The sequence below is a fragment of the Cynocephalus volans genome, chromosome 5, assembly GCF_027409185.1.
Source record: "Cynocephalus volans isolate mCynVol1 chromosome 5, mCynVol1.pri, whole genome shotgun sequence".
Taxonomy (NCBI): domain Eukaryota; kingdom Metazoa; phylum Chordata; class Mammalia; order Dermoptera; family Cynocephalidae; genus Cynocephalus; species Cynocephalus volans.
In genome coordinates, this window is record NC_084464.1 from 41,982,420 (window position 1) to 42,005,939 (window position 23,520).

The window sequence follows — 23,520 nt, forward strand, 5'->3', positions numbered from 1 at the left end:
GTGGGAAGAGGGGAAACTCAAATTAAGTCCAATTGATCCAAGGTAGATAATCACAGTGGAATGTTTTTCAAGTACTGGTTTAGGATTTAACCTACACATACTGTAGTGGAAGTTCAGAAATTGGTTCATAAACAGGGCAGTGAAATGACAGGGCCCATCCAACCTTTTTTGCTCTTTTGCAAAAAATGTGAGAATCACTTAAAAAACACAGTGCTAAAGGAAAAGAGATAAGTTGAGCTTCAAAAATGTACTTCTCCAAGAGGACACAAAGAGTTATAAAAATACCAGGCAAGTTTTTTTTTTCCCTTGTGTGGGTATACATAAAGCAAATGTATTTCACAGGGCCTGGTTTTCCAAAGCCTTGCAGTTTCCGGTTTAGCCTAACCTCTCAAAAGTACATAGAAAATGTTAACCTTGCAAAAGACAGGAAATTTTCCCCAGGCTAGTCTCTGTTGTAACATAAAGAATTGTAGCACAGCAAGGTTGCTGGCTCAAAGAACAGACAGGTTACTGATTTATATGTAAAGATACTGGGAAATTGCAGTAGGAGAATGTTTGCTAAGATCAAGCTTTTGTTGGTGGATCCACTTAACTTCTTGCAAATTGCATTGTGGAATGTCACCTTGCTTGTTTTACTGAATGTTACCAGCTTCTATGTTAAACTTATTAAACTATACTTAGCAAAAACCCCACTTATGTTCTCTTCCTGTCACTTCCTGATCTGTAGAATAAAGGCAGGAAGAGAACCCCAATTCGGGGTTAATTTACAAAACGGAAGGAATGCCCCTCTCTTGAGGGTTCCAGGAGATTAACCCCTTCAGGGCTACTCACTGCTCAGAAGAGATGGGCTTTGAATAATCTTCGGCAGCTCCATCGTCACCCAGGGGAAAAGGGGTGACAAATCCGTGGGAGGCAAAGCAACACCCTTGGCCATTCAAAACTTTCTTTCAGGCTAGCCCATGGCTCACTTGGGAGAGTGTGGTGCTGATAAAACCAAGGCCTTGGGTTCGGATCCCTATATAGGGATGGCCAGTTAGCTCACTTGGGAGAGCGTGGTGCTGACCACACCTAGTCAAGGGTTAAGATCCCCTTACCCAGTCATCTTTGAAAAAAAAAAAAAATTCTTTCATCTTGATAGCAAATTCTTTCCAAGATGCTCAGAGTTTCTTATACAAAAATTTTTAAGGATGGAAGCACTCAGGGGCCATGAAGGTAGAAGCCTCTACCTTCTAGCAGTCACCATTTTTTGTTGTTGTTGTTCTTACTTCCTGGGAAGGAGAGTCCTCACATCTGTTCAGCCACATGCTCCAGGCACCCAGTACATGCCCACCACTGTCAGGAGCTCATTAATCAGTAGCAACAGAGGCTAACATTTACCCAACATATACCGTGAACCAAGCACCCTTGTAGGCACCTGAATGCTTATTAATCTGGTCCTTGCATCCACCCCATGGAAGAATGTATTGTTATTGTTATTTCTATTGTTCTCATCTTCACAAATGATGACATGGAGAATAGAGATTAAAGAATTTTTTTTTTTGCATGCAGTAAGATCTGACACCTGGGCAGTCTGACTGCAGAGCCCACATTTTTAGCCACTAATGTCATCACTCACTAATCTCGACCTTAATCGAGTCCTGCTTCACCCTGCTAAGCCCTCAGTGGATCAATAAAACACTTCTTTCCACCCCTCTGCTTCAACGCCTTTTCATTAACTTGGAGCTCTCCGAGCCTCCCTCCTTGGGCTGAAGCCCACTCTGTCCACAGGAAGGAGGAAGGAGTGTGAGGTGCTGAGTCACACTGTTCACTCATTTATTAGGATTCAGGAAGATGCTTCCCGGAGAGACACCAGTGTGAAAGGGACGCCACCTCCCACCCATAGGTCCATCTGTCCATGCCAACAGTCAGGGGCGCCTTCCTTTGGTCAGGATCCTCACCAACTATCCACTGGAAGCAGCTCCCCAAACCTGCCCCCATTTTCCCCTCAATTCCCCCAAAATAACACAAAACAAAAGGGAGCGATCTTGGGAGAGGATGACTGTGAGTGTAGATTGAGGGTGGTACATGAATGCAAAGGAGAGGGGGGGGACGTCTGAGCAGAAACTGAGACTCTGCGATAAGGAGAGGGTGTGGAAGGCCCCATGAAACATGAATTGGGGAAAAGAGCATAACAATGTGCAGGGTGGTGCACATGGCTCTGTTGGAAGAATACAATGATTTTAAGGTGCAAAGGTACACAAAGTACATTGAGTGTACGCAGGGAAAACACGAATGTGTGCAAGTAGAGAGGACATGACTCAGTATGCTAGACAAAGTGCACGTGCCTACCCAAACACACACATGGACACAACCCTGACCACGAGAGAGGCACACATAGCTGAGTGCAGCATGTGGGAAAAGCGTGTGTGCACAGGAGCATGTCCAGTGGGCACAAGCAAGAGAGGGAGGATCATGTGTGCTGAGAAGTGTGAGCAGAGGCAAGGAGCATGTGAGCCTTGGCAAGAAGGAGTCCCCAGAAAAAGCAAAATTCAGTGGGAGACAAAATGTGTGGAAGGGCAGAAGGATGAAAGGATTATGATGGTGAGAAAAAAGGAGAGGCTCCTGTTGGGGTGGAAAGAGCACTTGTGGGGAGACCCCTGCTGGATGGGAGCAGAGCACAAAAGCAAAGGGGTTGCCATGGTAACTAGACAGAGAAAGATGATGTGAGGCTGCTGAGGAGTCGGTGAGCAAGTAGCTTCAAGAGAGGTAGAAACTAAATGATGAAGTAGTGATATAAAATTATATGAATGAACCAGAGAGAAAAAGGTTGTTTCCCAGAGTACTGGAGACCCAAACAACCCCAGGACTCACAGAGGGACATGTATTCACAAGAGATGGGATTGGATAGCATGTTCTTCCCCAATGGGGATAGGGATCCTCTGCTTCCCCCAAGTCCCCACCATTTCCCCTCTTCCTTTCCCTCCCCCTACTGGCCTGTTCTCCCTTCCACTCCCCTCACTTATAAAGCAAATGGACTCGACTCCCATCACAGCTAAGTCGGTCGGGGGGCTCAGGAGGTCCCCTGGGCAGGCCCCCAGAGGGGTCTGGGGGTGTTGGGGGGTGGCGCCGGGAGCGTAGCTGCTGCCGAGACTGGAGTTGATGGCGCAGTTCAGAGACACGCTCCTCTTTCTGGAGGAAAAAACACAATTGGGAGAGCAGAAGAGAGGGAGGTCATGGAGGGCAGGGAGGAGGGAAAGGGAGGAAGTGCAAAGAAAAATGTGGGCAGGGGGAGATATCGGATAAGTGGAAAGACAGAAGAAATTAAAATGAGGAATCAACATGGAACAAGGAAGGCCAAAGAACATAATGGGGTCACCAACAGAAGAAAAGAGATCAGAGAAAGACAAGAAAATTTGAAAACAAAAGGAGAAAATAGAGAAGGGGAGAAAAATCAGTGCACACAGTTTCCAATAAATTGCCCAGAGATTTCCATCAACCCAGTTTGAATTCCCACCTTTTGGCATTGCAGTGGCCCCTAACTACTGCCTGGGGTGCAGTGGACACTGTGGGTACCTGCCCAGACCCCCTGTGCTGGGGGGCACACTTGACATCAAGTTGTTCTGAGTGTTGGCTGCTAATGACTCAGCTGCCCCCCAATTGCCACCCACACCCACTGGCCACCCCCTTGCCTCAAGTGTGTTGAGTCAACAGTGCGGCTGCCACTCCAGAGCCCCCTCCACCTCATGAGGCCAACACTAGACTTTACCTGAGACTGAGTCTTGCTCAACCCTTTGCCCTTCCCTATCCTGCTCCACTCACTCCCTCACTGGTTTTCTCCTGAGACCCTCCCTTGTGACCACCTGAACCTGTATCTCAGGCTGTGCTTTAGACAACCCAACCTAGGACATGGGCCTCCTGGTCCCTCCGCCACCCCAACCCTCACACCCTGCCATCCCCCATGCACCTCAGCGATGATCTTTTCCAGCTCGCGGTTCTCCTTCTCCAAAAGCCGGGACTTCTCCTCCTCGTTGTTGTTGGTCGATGACCCTGTCTTCATGGTGTCCTGTGCCTCAGACTGCCACTCCCCTCGGGTGATGAGCCTGCGCATCTGGGGGCAAATGTTTGGGCATGGGATGGCCAAGCAGGGACTGTGTCAGTGATTAGCTGAGGGAGGGAAGGAGTTGGGAAGAATGAAAACAAGAGGGACAGGTTGGGCCCAAAACAAGGGAAGGAGTGGGAGGAGGGGGCCAGGAGGGGCAGGGAACAGAGTCCTGGGAAGAAGGGATGGAGGGGACATAGAACAAGAGAGGGTGGGAGAGAAGCCAGAACCTCACCTTGGGCACAAAGAGCACAACCAGAGTGATATAGGAGGAGAAAACTATGGCGAGAGAGGCGAAGGCGAAGGCCGCATCCTGCTGGCTGGACAGAATCATGGTGACTGGTGCGGTGATGAGGCACAGGACCTAGGGGATTAGAATGTGTTTGGGGAGTCTCAGTTCTGCAGGCTCAGACAGGATCCAAGGTTTTCTTCCCCTGAGAGAGCCTATGAGGACAGGTTCCTGGTAAACTTCCCATTTGAAAAAAAATCCTAATTCTGGATCATCCCCAGCTCTAGATTGAGAAGAATCCCAAATAAACTGTCCCAAACCAATTCCTAGATCTAGGTCCACCCCTCCCTCAAGGCAGGAACTCCCAGGATCTCTATACACACATTCAGGTCCTGAATCAGTCAGTCCCTGGGTATACCCGGCCAGAAATCTTGGTTCAGAGACCAGCCCATGAACCACAAACAAGAATTTACCTTCTCTGTGTTCCTAATAAAGTCAGGATACTAATATCTACTTCATTAGATAGTTGCTAGAAGATTAATTATAAAATGTCTGTAGTGTGCTTTATAAACTGTAAAGTGCTTTATAAACTGTAAAGTACTTTATAAATCTGAGGCATTAACAAACATTTTAAGACTTCCATGCAACTGATCCCAGATCTAGTGTCTGATTCTTCCCAGTCCACCAAATACATCTGGGTTGCTGCAGTCAGCCCACAGGGTCAACGCCAGGTGTCTGGGAAGCTCACCGCCACATTGTAGATGGCCATGCCCACAGCCCTGTGGTCATTGATCTTCTCAGTGGACACACTCTTGGTCTCATAAGCAAGAAAGATCCCCAGCAGCAGCAGCAGCCCCTTGTAACCATAGAAAATGCCTAGGATAGCAGGAAAGGGTCACCTGGGCAAGAGGACCTCCTCATCCTCATAGGCCACTCAATTATCATCCTCTCTCTTCACCTACTGCTGATCCTCCTCATAGCTCCACAGTGAAAAGGGGACTCTCCTCTCCAATCCAGCCCCTCTGACCTAGCACATCTCTTCCCGTGTCCCCTATCTCTATGTCCACCCAACTTGTCCAGACCTCACTGCTGCCTCCTGGGATTCACACAGGAAGATGATGGTCATGAGCAGCTGTCAGTGAAGCAAGAGCCTGATGAATGGCCGGGAATGGGCCAGTCTGGGCCACACACAATGTCTCAACCCTTACCCTCCAGGTGGGAAGATGGCTTTCCAGGCTTAGGGTAGGATTGCCAGTTGTGGCCATGAATCAAAGCAACATCAGTAAGGCCAAGGGGGCCTATACCCATGACCTCACAGTCTCAGTCTTACTCCAGGAAGCTGACCAGACACAGATGGTACCGAGTCTGAAGATGGGGCCATCCCCACTGGTCCCTCTGCTGAATACAAGTTTATCTTCATCCCTGCTTTGGACCCTAAGATTCTCACAGCAAAAGATCAACTCTCCTCTATTCTCAGAAAAGATTAATGCAATGACAAAGCGGGGGGGACATCAAGCTGGGTTGACAAGCTCTCTGCCTCCTCTCTCAAAGACTCTTCTCCTCCAAGCCAACTGCCCTTGCCTATCCCTCCCACCTCAGCTGCTCCTGCCCCTCTTTCCCCACATCCCACACACCAAGCCATGTGTTCATCTTCTTGGAGCTGCAGTGCTCCAGCTGGGGCAGAATAGAGACGTCAATATCTTCCTTTGGTTCCTCCTTGGCGAAAGTCTAAGGGAGAAATGGGGCCACAGGAAAGATGGTTGCCTTCCTACCCTTCCCTCCTCAGTCCTCTGCTCAGTCCCTGACTCCCAACCCTGCTGCTTCTTTCCTATGAGACCCTAAATGCTGATGCCAAATCCCACTCTAGGCCTGGAAACATCTTCCTGAACACACATGAAGTGCTTGTTCCCCACCTTCCCCAACACCAGGAAATTCTACACATCCCTCCCAGATCCCCACCACTTCCTTTCTTTAGATGAATCCAGAATCCTCTGATGGAACTCCTTCTAGGAAAGAAAGGAAGAGCTGCTGACATGCAGAAGGCCAGAAAGTACTCTCACACCAAGCAGCTTTATCCCTCAAGACCATGCATGGCCTGGGGGAACATGACAGCCTGTGACCCTACTCTGCCTCCTGCCCCCAGCACCTCTTCTCAAGCAGTACCTCAATGGTCCGGTGCAAGGGGTCCACAATCTGCCAGATGGCGAGAGTGAGGACATCCATGCCTACCAGCAGGCCCACTGTGGCATACAGCTTCCAGGGCTCCAAGGTCTAGGCAAACATGCAGGGAGCACAGGCACATCAGGGGAAAATCCTCTAAGCCCCAAGAGCCAAAAAGCTAGTGCTGAGGACTGGGAAGTGGCTCACCTTCCTCCACTCCTTCTTCTCCTCCTTCTTTGTGAAGACTGTGTGGACCCACCAGATCTTGGTGAACATGGAGCCATAGCCCAGACTAAAGCCCAGGCCCAGGAACCAGAGGCGGGCCTGGAAAAGGAGAGGGCACAGGCAGAACAGGGCGGGCAGAGGGTGGGACAGTGGATAGGATAGGCAGAGCCACAGGAGGAGTGTGGGCAGACAGCAGGCAGGTCACAGCCAGTGGGGGGAATGTGTGTGGGGAGGGAAGGGGCAGGGCAGCAGAAGACTCCCTAGTTCCTACAATTCCTACAATCCATCTCTTACTTCTACACCACTAAGAGGATCTTAGAAAACAAACACCTCTCACTGTTCCTCAGTACCTACAGGTCACAGCTTGAGCACCTCCGATGCAACACAGATCCTTCACCATATGGCCCCTCCCACCTGTCCAGGCTCACCTCCCAGACCCTCACCCACCCCATGCTCCAGCCATGCTGCACTACTCTCTTTCATGCCTTTGCTAGCCACATGATGTTCCCTGTGCTCCTGGAGTAACCTTCCTCTATTTTTCAGATTGACAAAATCGATGCATCTGATATTCAAACATCACCTCTTTTATAAGGCCCACCCAACCACCCTGACTGTGAGCTGCTCTCCCTTAGTCACTCCCATAGCACTTTGTGCAAATCACTACTCTAGAACCTCTCCTATTGCAGTGCAGATAATTGTCAGCTTCTCCCACTGCAGTCTGGTCTCATTGGGAATAGATAACTCCTGATGAACTGCATGTGCATGTGTGTGCAAATGGCATGCACAGATGTGTTATCAGGACAGCACAGGGCAGAGGAAAGAGAAAGAATGGGCCAAATCATGGAAAGAGTGGGTGTTTCCCACCAGTATAATAGAGAATCACTCAAATATCACTGTTGAAGCCAGCCTTTCCCCACTGCCCCAGAACCTTGCATGTTCCAAGAGCCCTGAAGGCCCTCCTCCCTGTGTGACAGTGGTCCCTTCCCCCATCTCTCTCTGCTGTCTGTTTAGATCTCTCCCTCCATCCTTCCAAACCCCAACTGAGGCTGCCGTGGGAAGTCCACAGTTCTGGTTCTCAGCTCCCACACCACAGACAAGCCACCATTGTTCAGGGGTTCTTTGTGCAGACCCCCTTCCTTTGTTCTCAGCACCTCCCTCCTCTTCTGTACAAGGCATGCCATGGCAACCTTGGAACTGACAAGTGAACTACAGAATGAAAAGGTCTGGAGGCACAGAAAGAAGGGATGGAGCCAAATAGACCAGAGGGGTGATGCTAGGAGGAAGGGAAAGATGAGAGAAGGAAAGGTGTGGAACCATAAATCACAGAAAGTGCTCCTGAAAAGGGCAGGAGAGCCACATTCTGCAAGGTATTTGCCCACCACCTCCTCACCTGGCAGACGAAGGGAAACTGGTTTCTCCCAATGTGGTAACCATCCAGCCCAAGAGGGAAGACGGCAGCTAATGCCAGCGAGCAGCCCACAGCAGTCAGATTGTTCAGGTTGGGCTGTGAGTTCTGGATGTAACTAGGGCAGAAGCGGGGAGGGTGGGGGAGGGGAGAACAGAATTACCCCTGTTCTCCAGGGAGGCTCAGCTCTTCAAACGCCATGCAATGCATGACCCCAACTTCAGGGCCACAGGGCTAAAGGAAGACAGGCTTGGAGCAGGTGGCAGAGCCTTAAGAGATAAAGTCAACTTGGTCATTGGGCTGGAGATGTAGCTGCAGGGGGCCTCATCCAGCACAGGGCCCCACCAGAAACAGTCTATTTATTTAGAGCCCCAAAGGTTTGGGGTATTTTTTGCTCCCCCCCCCCCCCCAGTGAGCTTCTTTGGAGCAGGGGTGGGGGTTGTATCTGTTTTCCCCTCTTTCATCCTCAGTAAGTCAGAATGAAAACCATGATACATGGCCTAAAGGAGTTACACAGGTTCTAGTCTCACTCCCTTCAAGAAGCATGCTCATTTTCTTGGACAGGAAGACAGAAAAATGCCAGAAGAGAAACTTACCGGACATGGGAGTTGTAGATGTTAAAGGACAAACAGACAACAGCTAGGACAATGCCCAGGCTGGAGAGAACTGAGACGGAGATAAAGAGTTTCTGTGACAGGAAGCGGAATGTCTTGATGACCAGGGTCTGGTCAGCTGGGGGGGACCCTCCTGCATGGCACAGGGGAGGGGGGAGGGAGGAGAAAAGAGAAAGGAAGGAGGACAAAGGAATGAAGATGGGACAGGAGGAAGGGGTAGAGGACAAGGTTGCCGACAGACATTCAGTCATCAGCTGAGGACATAAGGCCCTAATTCTACTGAATAGGGGCTGTTGCAGATAGAACGCTCAAGGGCCTTAGGAAGCAATCAGAAATAAGATGAGAAGATGGAGTGAATATTATGTCCAGAGGATGGGAAATGCTGAAGCAAATCACTACAGCAGTAGAGGCTTTTTTTGTTGTTAATGTTTGTTCTTTCTGTTTTTCTGTCTTTCTTGCAGCAAAGGAAAATGGGATGGGAAAGAGGGGGTGGCTGAGAAATAAATTTAATGACATCACTTATAACCCAAATCAAAAGGTGCAAAAGACAATTACAGAATCATAAAGCTAAATAAAGGGGCTTCATTCAAAGCATCTAGTGTGGCCTCCTAATCTTAGGCAAAAATAAAACTAATCTGAGATTTTAACCCTGGCAGGGTGGTATTCCCAAAGGTATTCTCCAGTTATAATTAAAAAGAAGTTCAAATTTGTCATAGTTCACCAAAAGAATTAATTTCAATTTGCTTAGTTTAAAAAAAAAAAAGGCTAATTTAGGCCACGCAGCATTTATAGCAGTACAGAACACTGTCCTAAATTCAAATTATAAAAAAAAAAAAAAAAAAAAAGCAAAACTCCAGCAGTGCTGGGAATGACTAGATTTCAGTTGAGCAGAGCAAGTGCCAGCTATCTTCAATGGTTGTGTCCTTCCCCCCACCCTCAAGGTGCCAATCCTTTCTTTTATCGGTAAGTCGTTCCTTTTGCCCACCTTTGGTATCTTTCCCATTTCCTATCATCTAGCCCACCAAGTACACAAAGAATAACTGCTTATTTTACTTCTTTAAAACATACATTTTTATCAGACTGCAATTAGGTGAGGTTTTGCAGATACAAAAAGTGTAAGTATAGTTTAAGTAATCGTTTTCCTGACAAAAACAGACAAAAAGGCAGTTCTAGGCTTGAAGTAGCTGGTTCGGATATATCAAGGCACCAGGACATCTGGGAAACCCAAATGGAGTTTCCACTTCCCACCCCCTGCCCACCCCCTGCCTCTAATCCCCAGTTACCACAGCAGTGTACTATTAAAAATAGTACTACCCACCTCCTATTCCCTCTCCAGATACACCAGTCTCTCCTACCCACATATTGTGAGGTTGTATCCACTCTCTCTTAACTCCTGCCCCTGGACCACCTCACTCCCACATTTCAACCTAATGGCACCCACCAATCCACCCTCATTCAAATGTATGACTCTTTTCCTTGATTGTTCAGAGGCACTGAAGGAAAATATAAACAGGATCCACTTACCAATCCACTTATCCGTTTTGGACCAGGAAAGATCATCCTTGGTGCTGTCATAGTAGCCAATCTTCTTATAGCTGCCACCTGGACAAATGACAACAGGAGCAACCACAGGTGGCTGAAGAGATGATCCCAGGCATTTTCAGCTGCCCACCTCCCTAAAGCTGCCTTCCATGGTTGCATCTGATTTTACACCTTCATCTGAGCCCCTAAAGGATGCCTGGAAGAACCTAGGGGTCACTTGAATCAGTGACCTGTCTTAAAAGCAATATAAGGTGGTTCCCAAGGCAACTCAAATAAATAAGAATATCTTGAATGTTTAAACCTCTTCTGTGAGGAAGGCTCCACATGTCTGCCACCTATTTCACTACCTCACACCTCTCTTGGTGAGATGTCTCTCACTTTGATTCTGGCTTCTAAAGCTTTTTAAACATATTTCTTCATATCCTCCCTCTCATGATGGACAGAATCACAGGATCTATTTTCCCAGTGGCTTTCATTTTAATTTTAGAAATTCCTTTTCCGTTGGTTGGGTTCTGGTTCCTTGGATACATTATATCTGCCTCTTAAAGAGCCACTAAGTGAAATTCAATCACTCCGAAGATTTTTGTTCTAGAACTGTCCCAGTTATCATAACTTTTCCTTCAAAAGCCAATTCACATGCCTTTCACCATGGCTGAAGTCCATTCCCTCTTGTCCTGAATACAAAAATGAGCTAATAGGAAGTGGGAGGTGGGGAGAAGGGAAGAAAGAAACTTTTCACAGGAGGCCAAGAAATGGGTCTCTTGGCCATGACATAAGAGGCTGAGAAGAGGGTGGAGTTAAAAAATTAACTCATAGAAATGTTGCAAATATGGAAGTGTGCTAAGTTATAAGATTTAAGAAAACATAATCCAGAAAAGCTAAACTATACATACTACAGATAAATTAGGAATGATAGTTTACATTGCAAGGAAAGTCAATGAATTCCCTTTAAAAAATAGAAGATTTCTTAGATTCCTTGAGTCTCTGAGTATGCACTGACAAGTCATTAACCCCTCAACCCAAGCCAATGAAGGAAAATTTCTGAAATTAAAATGGAAGCCAATGGGAAAGAGAAGGCCTATTTTTAAATTGCATGCTCCTTTTCAAGAACACAACCACTGCAACTCAGACAGACCCACCCATATTTAAGCTTTTTATTATTTAAAGGCTTGATGAACACAGTTAAAAGAGAAAGGCAGGAGGAGAGAAGCACCAAGGCAATCTTTGATGTCTCCAGTGTTCTCTTCCCGGGTGCCCTCCTGCCCCTGCGCTCACCCTGTAGCTGCTCGATGAGCGTCCATGCCATCCGAGAGCCGCTGGCATCAAACACCACATGGCCCTGGAGAGAGAAACATGGAGAGGAAGACAAAGGGGACAAAAGCAGGAGCAAAAAGAGAACATCAGGAACTCATCCTTCTGTTTTTGATGTATTTGAGCTTCTGAATGAATGCTATTTATGGTATTTGCCTGTATATAGGACATACCCCAGATGCCCATACCCTAGATTTTAGCAACATTATTCTTTTGAGAAGAAGCTTCACCCATGAGATTTGAATGGGAAAATTCCCCAGACAGAGCACCTGGAGACCTGACTTCTGCCTGTGTGGCCTAAGCCTGTCACCAAATCCCTCTGGTCACTAATTTTCTCACTTTAAAAGGAATAAGGAGATGATCTTTCAGACTGTTTCCTCTTTTAAAATACTACAGTTCTTATCTGATTCATAAATACCTAGACTGATTTGAAAAGAAATGAAAAAAGAGGTTAAAAAAATGGACTACGCCATTTTGTTCCTTCCAGTCTTTTGTGGGCTCTTCTGGTCTGGGGATCCCTGCTGCCCTGGTCTGAGGCCGATTATTGCAGAGAAATGACTGAGAAAGATGAAGAAGGCATGATTCTAGGAGAGGGACCTCTGAGGGGGTCTCTCAATGGGAGGACAGGGTAGTGTGAAGGAATTTGCCATAACTCACAGAGACACCCTCAAAGGATGAGGAGTTCATTGCCCGGTAGATTTGGTCAGTGATGGTCTGGTTGTTGTAGTTGAAGTCCTCCAGGCGCACACCGGAACGGCCACCCCCTCCAGATGTCTTGTTTAGGGCTAATGCCAAGGCCCAGATGGCATCGTAGGCCAGTGGTGCCTCCTGAAAGCCTCCTGTCTCCTCGGGGTGTCTTTTTAGTCGTTTGGTTAGTTTCTCCACAAATTCCTGGGATGTCTGAGGAGGGAAAAACATGAGAAAAGGACTGGAATGTGTGTGGGTGCAGGGGGAAGGTGGACCCAATTCTGGCTCAAACACTTCAACCGTGGATGGACAGTTTGTATTCATGTTGCCAGATTGAGCATACGTACATTCAAAATCTTTAACTATACCCATGTGTCTGTCTTAGATCGGAAGCTACTAGACTAGAGCAGAGATTAGCTGGGTCCAGCAGTCTTAGTGCATACAGCTGCTAGCTCAGAACTACAAACAGAAGTCTGAATAAACACCCTGCAGAATGAATGGCAAACGGCAGAAAGTAGAGGCAGAGCAACGAGACACGTATATTCCAATGAAGAGACGCAACGCTGATGTTTTCTCATCCTTCAGATTTTCCCAATAGAGTTGGCCTGGAATCTAATAGCTCCTCCAAATCTAGAAGATCCTAGAAAAGGTGACTCCACAGGCTTTCTCACTCTGCCTGTCAACCAGGAAGATTTTCCTTTAGTGCTAACTTCTTGCCATCTTTTTTTTTCCTATAATTTATTTTATTTTAAAATGATAAATTATTTTATTTTATGTTTTTCTTTCAATTTTTAAAAAAAATTTTATTTATACCTATTTATGGGGTACAGAATTGACTATCAGTATTTGCATACAGTATGTGATGATCAAATCAATATTATTAGCATGTTCATCATTACAAATCATAATTTCTTTTTGTGTCTCTTACCCAACTTCCTATCCACCTCCTCCTCCTCCTCTCCCACCTCTAATAACTATAGGTCTGTTCTCCCCTGAAAGTTCAATGTTTTATTATGGTCTTTCTTTTCTGTTTGTTGTTTAGCTCCCACTTATGAGTGAGGACATGTGGTATTTCTCTTTGTGTGCCTGGATTACTTCACTTAACATAATTTTCTCCAAGCTCACTACGTGTCAGGTACTTTTCTAAAGTACATATATCAACTTATTTAATCCTCAGACAACCCAGTGATGCAGATAATATTATTTTCCCCATTTAGAGATTAAAAAACTGAGGCACAGAAAAGTTATGTAACTTGCCTAAAGTTATACTACCAGCGAGTGACTGAGCTGGGATTCAAACCCAGACGGTCTGGCCCTAAAGTTCATACCCTTACCAACTACCCTATACTGCATCTGTACACTGAAATGCCTCTCTCCAAGAGCACCTGCTCACAGACAGCAGCCAGGCTGAGACTTTCTGAGTAATCCTTTGGCTTACAGGTCTATCCAACCATCAGTTCAAAGTAAATACTGCAGCAGAAAACCAGATGGGATGGGATTAATCTGTTCAGCATGATGCCATCCCCTGATCACACTCTCTGCTTGCTCCAGGTCACTCACTACCACTAACACGGCTGGCCATTGGGGGCACCACTCGCTCCCCCCCTCCCCCCACCCCACCCCACCATGACTGAAGTTATGAAAAACAATCTTTCCCCCTTTAGTCAACAAAGATATGGCTATAAATTTTCAAAGAGAAATTTTACTATGCAGCTTAAGGAAAACTGAACAACAGTAAAACTTTCAAAATCCATAGAAGTTAGTGAATTAACAAAGCACAAATTTATGATTCTAATTTTTTTAACAGCCCTGTCTGGCTATCTCTATATGTGAGAATTGATGCTTGGCAGTGACCTAAATGTGTTTCCTAAGGTAGTTTTTAAGTCTGTACTGTACCCAGATCTGATGGGCTCTCTACCCCAATCAGGATTTACTCACAATCTTATCTCTAGGTATGCCACCTCCACAATCCCCTCTAGCCCATAGCTATATTTCTTCAAAACCATTCTAACTCATTCTCCATTTCTATATATGGCCCCTAAAGATTCTTTCTCTAAACCAGGATTTGTCAATCTTTGCACTATTGACATTTTGGGCAGGATAGCTCTTTGTTGTTAAAGGCTGTCCTGTGTATCACAGAACATTTAGGAGCACTCTTAGTCTCTACCCATGAGATACCAGGAGCATCTATCCCTCCCCCAAATCCCCACCCTCAGTTGTGACAACCAAAATTGTCTCCAGACATTGCAATCTCTGGTTGAAAACCACTGCTCTATCTAATAGTTCGCAAAGTGTCATCCCCAGACCAGTAGCATCAATATCCCCAGAAACTTGCTAGAAATGTAAATTCTCAGACTACCCCAGGTCTACTGAATCAGAACTTCCAGGGAAGGGCCCAGTAATCTGTGCACTAACTAACTTTCCACGTGGTTCTGATGAAAGCTAAAGTTTGAGAACTTCTAGTCAACACTTAAGTCCATCCTTATGGAGTTAAGGCAACTCTGTTTCTTTTCTAAGATTCCATGGCTCTGGACCCCTAGTCCAGTGCTTCCTTCTGATCCACTCTTTAGATACTGTGTGATTCATCTATAATCTCTTCCCTAGTCAGTTGTTAAGGCTGCTTCTGTCCTCTATTAGAAAATCTTGGCTTCTCCACCTGGTATTTTAGGCTGGTGGCTCTAGGAGCCCTATGGCTTAAAAGGCCAGCACCATCTGTCTCTAGAGAACAAGAACCAGAAAGAGCCCCATCAACTCAACCTGCACCAAAACCCAGGTGTCCCTCTACATCCCTAACCAATCCCCTGCTTGTGACCAGGCTACTCCACCTTTCTATTACGGGACAAAGCCATGATTGGCAGGTCCTAGGCACCAACAAGCCTTTCCAGCTTTGGTAACCAGCTCCACCACTTCCCCAGTTGCTTGAGGATGACTCACCTCTCAGGTACTCCACAGGTAAATGACCTTCCAGAATTTTTTCATTATATTTTTCAACTAAGATACCTTAAACATAGAGTCATCTTAGAATGTCCCAGGACAGAGTCTATGGTCAGAGTCCACATGGCAACTGACCCTTCATCACAATCCACTGCCAGAACCAATTTCCTGAATCTTATTTCTCCCTTGCTCAGAAACTGCCATCAGCTAAACAGTGTTAGCAGATGAAAGTACAAACTTTTTAGTGAGGATTCATGGTTTTCCATGGAAAGTAAGGAGGCACAATGGTTTGGAGTTAGATTTAACTAGGATTCAATTCCAGCTGGACCACTCAGTAGCTGCGTGACCTGAGACAAGTCACTAAACCTCTCTGAGACTCAATTTCCTGGTTGTAAAATATAAATGATAAATCTGCATCAGAGTACTGCTGTGAGGATCACTGAAATCATGTATCTAAGCTCCTGGTTTACCACATAAAAGCAACTGTCACTAAAACTTTTTTAAATAAGCTATTTGGGGGCTTTACAACCATTAACTCATCCCTAGCATGCTCTCCAAAGCAGGCATTCCAGACCTGGGGGCTGCACTTGGTATAATAAGCAGACACATAGGTTATCCTAAAAAGCTCACCCAAGATACCTGTACTGTAAGATGTAGCACTGAGCAGGAAAGAAACCTCTGCTCCCCACACCCACACTCCCTTGTGCCCCTCACCTTCAGGGCTGTCCCAGTCCTCCCCAATCAGAGAATGTGCCTTCTAGCTCCAAGTCTGTCACTAACCAGCTATCTGAAGCTAAATGATGTCAAAAGTCTCTTTTACATCTAAAATTCTAAAAAAAGAATCTTTAAAAAAGGCATCAGGATCCAAGCTAATTGCATATCAATCATGAGTGAATATTAAGCAAGTCTGAAGAACTAAGGTAAGTCTCCAGGTGTGCTTGCATATACAAGCATCCATGTGATCATTAACGTCTCTCCCTCATTTGACTTCTCACCAACTGCTCCTCGTTTCCATGGTAACAGCCCTTCCACTCATCAAGGGCCTACTGAACATACCACTCTATCATTTCTCTCTTTGTCCTGCCCAAAGAAGTCACAGCAGAGGTAGAATCCACAGGAAACATGATGCAAACAAGTTCAGGGTGGACACAGGCCCCTTCCCCTCCTGTATGTCCAAACGCCACACCCTCTCCCCTCCCCCACAAGGCTCCCTCAGTCCCCTTGCCCTCCCGTGTGCAAGCCTCTATGTCCCCACACTCTCACCATGTTAGAGATGCTGCGGGTGTTGGCAGGATTCAGCATGACAATCTCAGTGGTGATGTGGCCCTCCACCGCCTCGGTCATCTCATCCACTGTGCAGTTGATGGACGGGTCATAGGTTTTGAACCAGTTGTCGGCATACCACCCAATAAGGAACCAGACATACTTCTTCCCAAAGAGACGCTCCTTATACACCTGAATGCAGAGAAGGAGGGCTGGGATTTGTTTGGGTTTTTTATCTTATCTTACTTGACACTATTCAGCCTCTTGGGAATCAGAGAAAAGCAGCAGAATTTAAAAGAGAAATGTACAAGTCTCAGGGTGGGTAGGAAAGGCTCAAACAACTCCTTTTTCTAAGTTCTTCTCAGTCCATCTATTTCTTTTTTTTTTTTTTTTTTTAATTTTATTTTGTCGATATACATTGTGGCTGATTATTGCTCCCCATCACCAAAACCTCCCTCCCTTCCCCCTCCCCCCCCCAACAATGTCCTTTCTGTTTGCTTGTCATATCAACTTCAAGTAATTGTGGTTGTTATATCTTCTTCCCCCCCCCCCCCGGTTTTGTGTGTGTGTGTGTGTGTGTGTGTGTGTGAATTTATATATTAATTTTTAGCTCCCACCAATAAGTGAGAACATGTGGTATTTCTCTTTCTGTGCCTGACTTGTTTCACTTAATATAATTCTCTCGAGGTCCATCCATGTTGTTGCAAATGTCCGTCCATCTATTTCTGAGTGGCCTTTTCCAGCCAGTCAGGAAGGATGGGATTCATGGGCTCCTCAGGAAACGAAAAGTGATAGGAAAATGAGATCTGGAGAAAGTATCGTGTGCACACACACACACACACACGCACACACACACACACACACACACACACACACACAGACAAGGGATGGAGTCAGAGCCACCAGATAGGAACACCATATTAACAATCACCTCAGATCACTTGCTATCAACTTGAGCAGAGCTGCAGAGAGGAGACCCCAGGAGAAAACCAAGGCAGAGAACCCACCCAGTCCCCACCCCCTTCAGATTCCAACTCCACCTCACAAAAAACTTTCCGGGCTTCAGTCTCATAGAAAAGTCCCACGATGATTCGGGCATCCTGGCGCTACAGAATGGAAAAAGAAACAGAGCTCCTGAGGGCCACCTGGAAACACCTGAGAGGCTAAGCCGGGGGCTTTCGTGGCTTTGATTTCCCATCCAAAAGTGCTTAGTGCAGGGTGATGTTCAATGGGTAGTGGATAAATGTCAACTGGAAGATGGAGCTAAACTTCCCCAGGAGATGCTACTGACTCACAGGATCAAGCCTGAGCCCACCTGGCTCTCCTCTCCAACCAACCACTGTTCCCTCCACCCCCAGCCTGCCTGGTCCCTCTGTAGGCTGAGCCCACCACTCCCAACCATCCCACCTTAAGGTTTTTGACGGGTACAGCTGGATCTGAGAAGAAACTCTGGCGGAAAGTAATCTCGATTCCAGCCTCCTTCACTCGTTCCTCTAGGTCGTCCAGAGTCTTGGGTGGGAATGAGAAACAAATAGGAAAAATGTGCAGCACACGATGGAGTAAGGACCAGACGTGCTAACTGGAGATTGCATCCTCAGAGCAAAGGAGCAGCTGTTCTGAACCATCCCTCAACAGCTCCCGTCCCCAAGCTGGGGTGAGTTTAAAGGAAAGCATCTGAAGTCTTAGGATATGGCTTCCAAGTGGGAAGCTGCAGGGTGAGCCCCTCCTGAGGGTCTATGTCTGGGAAAGCCACCCCATTCACCCCTCTCCTACCAATGACTGCAGAAATGGGGGAAAGGAAAACAGAGAAAACAGGAAAAGACAAGGCAAAGTCTAGTATGACAGGATGATGTCAACCTCAAGAGGCAAGTTGTCAGACAGACAAAAGGATAAGAGAAGAACAGCCTGAATCACTGAGAGAAAGTGGGGGGAGGATTTAAGGGCCACATAATATAAGAGTGGATAGAGGACCCAAAGAGTAGAACAAAAGGGAGGAAGCAGACCACCTTCTTCAATAGACAGCCACATATTTCCTCTCTGCCTCCATAAATCTCCTTCTCCCCCTCCAGTCTCTCCTTGTCCATCAGCATCTCTCTCAGCATCAACGACCAGACCCATTCCTTGTCTGTCTGCCTCTCTCTCCCCTCTGCCTGCCTGTCCCCTCTCTCTGCTTTCTCTCTCTCTCCCTTCTCCCACCTTTCTCCTTCACTTTCTCTCCTTTCCCTCTCTGCCCCCATATCCAGGAGCTCCAATCCCCTCTGTTCCCATTCACACCCACCCACCACCCCCCTGAAGCGCCTCTGGAATCTGCTACCTTTCTGGGTTCCTATTTCATATCCCCCCTCTTTTCTTGCCTCAACTTTGGATTGAACCTTCTTTAACAGAACTGAGTCATTTTGGTCTATCTGTCTGGGGAACAAAATATCAAAAGGGAAAAAAAAAATCATAAAATCAAAAAGATGGAGAGGATTCCAAAAACTTAACTCGTTCATTCCCTGGCTACAGAAAGAACATGCACTTAACCCATTTGGAATGTGTCTTCTTTTGACAAAGAATCAAAATCTCTCCCTCCCCCCCACCACACCACCCCTGCCAAGAATAAATCCTGGGTCACATCTCTCTCCACAGGAGCTTAAGTAGATGCCCCCTTTGCCCTATACCCAGTCTCTCCTCACCGAAGTGAAGACTTCAGTGGTCTGCTGGATGGTGGCAATCTTCTTCCAGCCCCACTTTTCAAAGAGTTTCACACGGGTAGGGTTGTGGAGTGTGGCCGATGGATGTGTTCGGAAGAACGTTGGGAAACGCTGCCGGTTTGACAGGGCTGGAGAGCTGGAGCCGTAGGAAAGCTAAGAGGAAAGGGGTTAGGTAAATGGATCCACTAAGGGTGGCCAAGAGTTCCATTAACCCTCTCCCTGCCTCGGGGTTTCTCTCCCCCACTCTCTCCAAACCTTCCCACCTATGCCCTAGGAAAAGTGATTCTCAAAGACTCACACACCCCCTCACAATCAAGACGTTCTTTCACTGATCTCACTTCAGCTCCTTCTGAAGAACGAGGTCAGCTGCAGCACTGTCAGGCCCCTGTTGCTAGGAGGCCACTAGCTTGGGTCTGCAGAGGACTCTCAATCTTGGAAGTGGGTCCTCCACTGTCCTCTTAAATACAAACCTGCAATCTCCCCCTCCCCGCCCCCGCTTTAGTACAGCCCAAAGGGGACTGACCCCCCCTTCTGGCTCCCAGCCCTCCTTACCACAATGAGGTTCCACATCCTCGCAGCTTCAGCCACAAGCGTGGAGACGGAGCTGCAGCCAGGCATAAGGATGATCTTGATAGGGTCGTTGTAGAGCAGCTCATACAGGTACTTGGTAGCTTGGCCTGGGTCACACTGAATGGGGGGGTGGGGAATGAGGGCAGACTCTCTTAAGCACCCCCTCCCTGCAACTCTTACTCTTTTATCTTTTTTGGACAAACACGTCCTTTCTCAATTACTCATGTTCATCATTATTACCGTTTTCTTCTTCCTGACATCTCTTCCTGTCAAATTCCTTGTTTCTCCTCTTTTATTAAACTCCCTTCTCTGTCTTCCATCTGGTGCCTCATCCATATTCTCTTCTGCACAGCCCTTCTTTGATGTTAATGCGTATACCACCTGCCCTCTTCTCAGCTCATCCTCAAACACCCCCAAGCCCGGCTTTCCCTCTGTCTCCTCTGCCCCTTACCCCACATTTCTATGCTCCAAACATCTATGGGTAGAAAAGAATCTGCAGGAATACAAATAAACTCTCCCCATGTCCCCAGACAGCTCACTCAAAGCCATATTATGAAAATTCCTCCCTTACCTCTGCAAACTCCCTCCCCACCTTCCATTTTTCCCTCCCTCTTCTCTTTTCTGGGCTAGTGATAAGTAAACAAGAGAGAAGAGGGATAAGACCATTAGGGGGTCCCACTCAGCAATCCATCCCCTCCTGCTGGGTACTGACATTTGATAAATTCATTAGAAAAAAAAGGCACTAGGGGTGGAAGTGGGGAAAAATCTAAGATGAGGAAAGAACCCAGGAGAATAAATAGGACGCAAGAAATTCGATAATTTTAAGGGTGCCTGAAAGAGAGACTCAGAGCTGGGGAAAGTAAACAATGCAGACAGGAAAGGAAGGGTGGGAGGAGGGGAAACAAGGAGGAGAGGAAGAGCCAACCCTGGGTGTCCCACTGCCTGTTCCCCTCCTGCTGATATATGACATTTCAGAAGCTGCTGGAGCGCCAAAGGAAGTGGAAAAGAAATGGCAGCCAGCGGGGAGCCAGGGCAGAGGAGACACAGACAGGAGGCACACGGGACTAGAGAGGGGGGTGATATGGTCAGGGGTAGGTAGAAAGGAAATAAAGAAGGCCCCCTGGAGCCTGCTCACTTCCCACTGAGCCTGACATTTGGGACACTGTGGGAAGTTGGAGAAGGGGGAGCCAGGGGAAGCTGATGGAATCTGAAGAATCAACACTCACCCAGCACCCTCTGCTGCCCAACCCCCAACCACACCCCCACCCCCCAGCCCCTGCAAAGGACAGTGCTCAACAATGTTTTGAAGGTTTTCTCTTCAAGTCTTCCACTTGGGTATCTTTGTATATCTTTACCACTCTCAGGTCCCACCTTCCTGCACTCTCCTAGCACCTATGATTCCAGATCCTGCCCCCAGCTGACCCTCCACTTCTTGTCTGAAGAAAAAGTTAAAAGGAACAATGAGGACACGCAAGAACATATAAGGTACATACAAAACAGGGCAACACACGCTGACCAATGCCTCCTCTTTTGTTTCCTCATTTCTTCTCTACTTTTCCCCCTTCCACACCTTATTCATCACTGAAGATTTTCTCCACCATGTGGCTCTCACCCCCTCCCCTATAGACTTCCTCTGTTCTCCCTCTTCTTTGCTTTCTCAAAGCTCTGCATTTGCAGACAGGAAACAAACACATTCCAGTTCCTCTGCCTTCCCACCCCACCCCCTTGGTGCCTCTACTATCTTGTCTTCCAGCTCCCTTTCCGCAGGGCCCCCATCTGCTCCCCAACACCTCCAGGGAATCACCTGTCATGATGGATGAGTTTGAGCTCACAGCCAGACCTTTCCTATCTCCCTGTGATCCCCTGTCATAAAGCCTGCCCCCATCCCTCCCTATTTCTCTCCCCACATTCCCACCCCCCACAGCTAATGATCTCTCTCACTGTCCCAAGCTTGACCCCTCCACCAGATCTGACCCTCTATTTCTCCTCCTGCCTCCCCTACCCTAAAACCTAATTCTTTTCCTGTACCCTGCAGCTCTTCCCATAGGCATATTGGGGTTAGCTACAGCTCAGGCAGCCACGAGGGCAGAATTTCTACTGCCAAAAATGCAGATACCTGGGACTGATCCCTGACCAAGGAATTAGAATCTGTATTTTTAACAAACTCCTCTGGCAATTCTTATGTACACTGAAGCTTGAGAACCACTGAGAAGGTAACAGTCAGAAGGGATTTGAAGTTCCCTCCAAGTTCCTAACAATCCTTGTGATTACTTCTCCCCAAGCACCCTACCTTCAATCCCACTTCTGTCCCCTTCCCCCTGACATACCTATTTCTAGGTGTATATTGATGTTCTAAAGAATGAATATAAATCCCCTGTCCACCCCAGTTGTAAGATCACCAAATTGTCACCTCCTGTACTCTATTTCACCCTAACCCAATCTCTTAAGTCTCTGGGGCTGTATGTCAAAGATAAATTGAGGAGGTCTCAAATCTCCTTCCTTCCCTGTGTCACATTCTTCCCCATACCAGCAATTATTCATGTAAGGGAAAGGGGTACAAAAGGAATCTTATTATAAACCGTCCCCTAATACCCCTGGACCCAAACTGTCTTACCTTTCCCCTCTCCCACCTTTCACCTTCCTAACTCTACATCCCATTTCCCTTCTCACATCCCAGAGGCCAATGCTATAAGGGAAGGTAAAGTCAGGACCCAAATTCCACAGGACGCCTCAGGATCTCTCACTATCCACACCTTTCCTCTTTGCCACCCACCCCTCTGCCATTCTTTTCTGTTCTCTTTCTTCTCCCTGTATCCTGACTCCTCTCCATCCCCATGCCATTGTGGGGGAGCTTCCTTGTGGACCCCTAACCCAATTAATTTTTCAGTGCCCCTGCCCTCCTCTTGATCATTAGTCTTCCCCAACCACTGTATGCCATATATTCTCACAGTCCAGGAATCTCCAACAGGGTTGGGGATAGAGGAATGAGAAGGAGTCGGGTAGGGCTCTCAGCTACCTTGCTGTTTGTTGTGATAAATAAACTAGAGCTCTCAAGTCAACATTTTCCTCCTTCTGTCCCTACTCCTTGCAGCCCCAACCTACGCCAAGATTTACCTTGTTGCCATGGTAAATGTAAACCCCTATCTAGCTCCCCACCTCTGACATTCTCTCTACCTCCCAACCCATTCCAGGGTTAGTTTACTCCCCAGGGGGATCAGGATCGGTTAAACCCTAAATCCACCCCCCAGCACTTGCATGAGTCTCCCGCAGCGGGACAGAAAGGTCTGTCTTGCAACGTGATTAACCATCTTGAACCCCTAGACCCTCATCTTGAACCTTCAGCCCCTGCGATTCGCCCCAAGCTCCTGCAGCCCATTTCCTGCTAGTCACATGGGAGGGGTCTGCCTTGCACTCCCAGAGGCGACTCAGATTGAGGCACGCAGCTGGCTGGCCCCCTGCCCTCCAAGCCCCTACCTCCCACCCACTCCCAAGTCCGGGGTTACCTTGCTGTCGTGGTGGATGAGCTTGAGCTCATAGTCCGGCAGGATGTCCCTGCGGCTATTCACGTCCTCCAGCGCCATCTCCACCGCCGGCTGGCAGGCCTGGCCCCCTGGCCAGCCCCCGCTCATGGGAAACAGCGCCCCGATGTACACTGCGCGCCGTTCTGAGGAGGGGTGCGGGGGGACCCGCGGGTGAGGCCGCGGGAGATGGGGGGAGTGGGAGGCCCACACTGAAGCCACCCCTGCCGCCATCACCACCAGAAGCGGCAGCGGCCACCCCATCCGGGGAGACGGAGCCCCCGGCCCCAT

At 47.6% G+C, this 23,520-nt stretch overlaps 1 protein-coding gene across 1 annotated transcript; it reads right to left on the reverse strand.

Moving 5' to 3' along the window:
- Positions 1 to 2,994: 2,994 nt before the first annotated feature.
- Positions 2,995 to 23,520, reverse strand: GABBR1 (gamma-aminobutyric acid type B receptor subunit 1). The gene is made up of 18 exons (XM_063096529.1): positions 23,215 to 23,520; positions 19,694 to 19,828; positions 19,124 to 19,294; positions 17,856 to 17,957; positions 17,489 to 17,554; positions 16,449 to 16,640; positions 12,222 to 12,464; positions 11,529 to 11,592; positions 10,236 to 10,313; positions 8,694 to 8,844; positions 8,083 to 8,215; positions 6,675 to 6,791; positions 6,471 to 6,578; positions 5,942 to 6,035; positions 5,056 to 5,183; positions 4,314 to 4,442; positions 3,944 to 4,087; positions 2,995 to 3,168 (listed from the first exon to the last, which is right to left on the reverse strand). The coding sequence occupies exons 1-18, from the start codon at positions 23,518 to 23,520 to the stop codon at positions 2,995 to 2,997; spliced, it is 2,535 nt and encodes an 844-aa protein (XP_062952599.1).

What these genes read in the sequence shown, in the direction of transcription:
- GABBR1 (XM_063096529.1), bottom strand. Translation starts at nt 23,520, where the DNA reads ATGGGGCCGGGGGCTCCGTCTCCCCGGATGGGGTGGCCGCTGCCGCTT. An exon ending in GCTCATCGAGCAGCTACAGG is followed by an intron (nt 10,314 to 11,528) that starts GTGAGCGCAGGG and finishes TCATTTGTCCAG; the next exon opens with GTGGCAGCTATAAGAAGATT. An exon ending in TGGCCATCTACAATGTGGCG is followed by an intron (nt 4,443 to 5,055) that starts GTGAGCTTCCCA and finishes CTAATCCCCTAG; the next exon opens with GTCCTGTGCCTCATCACCGC.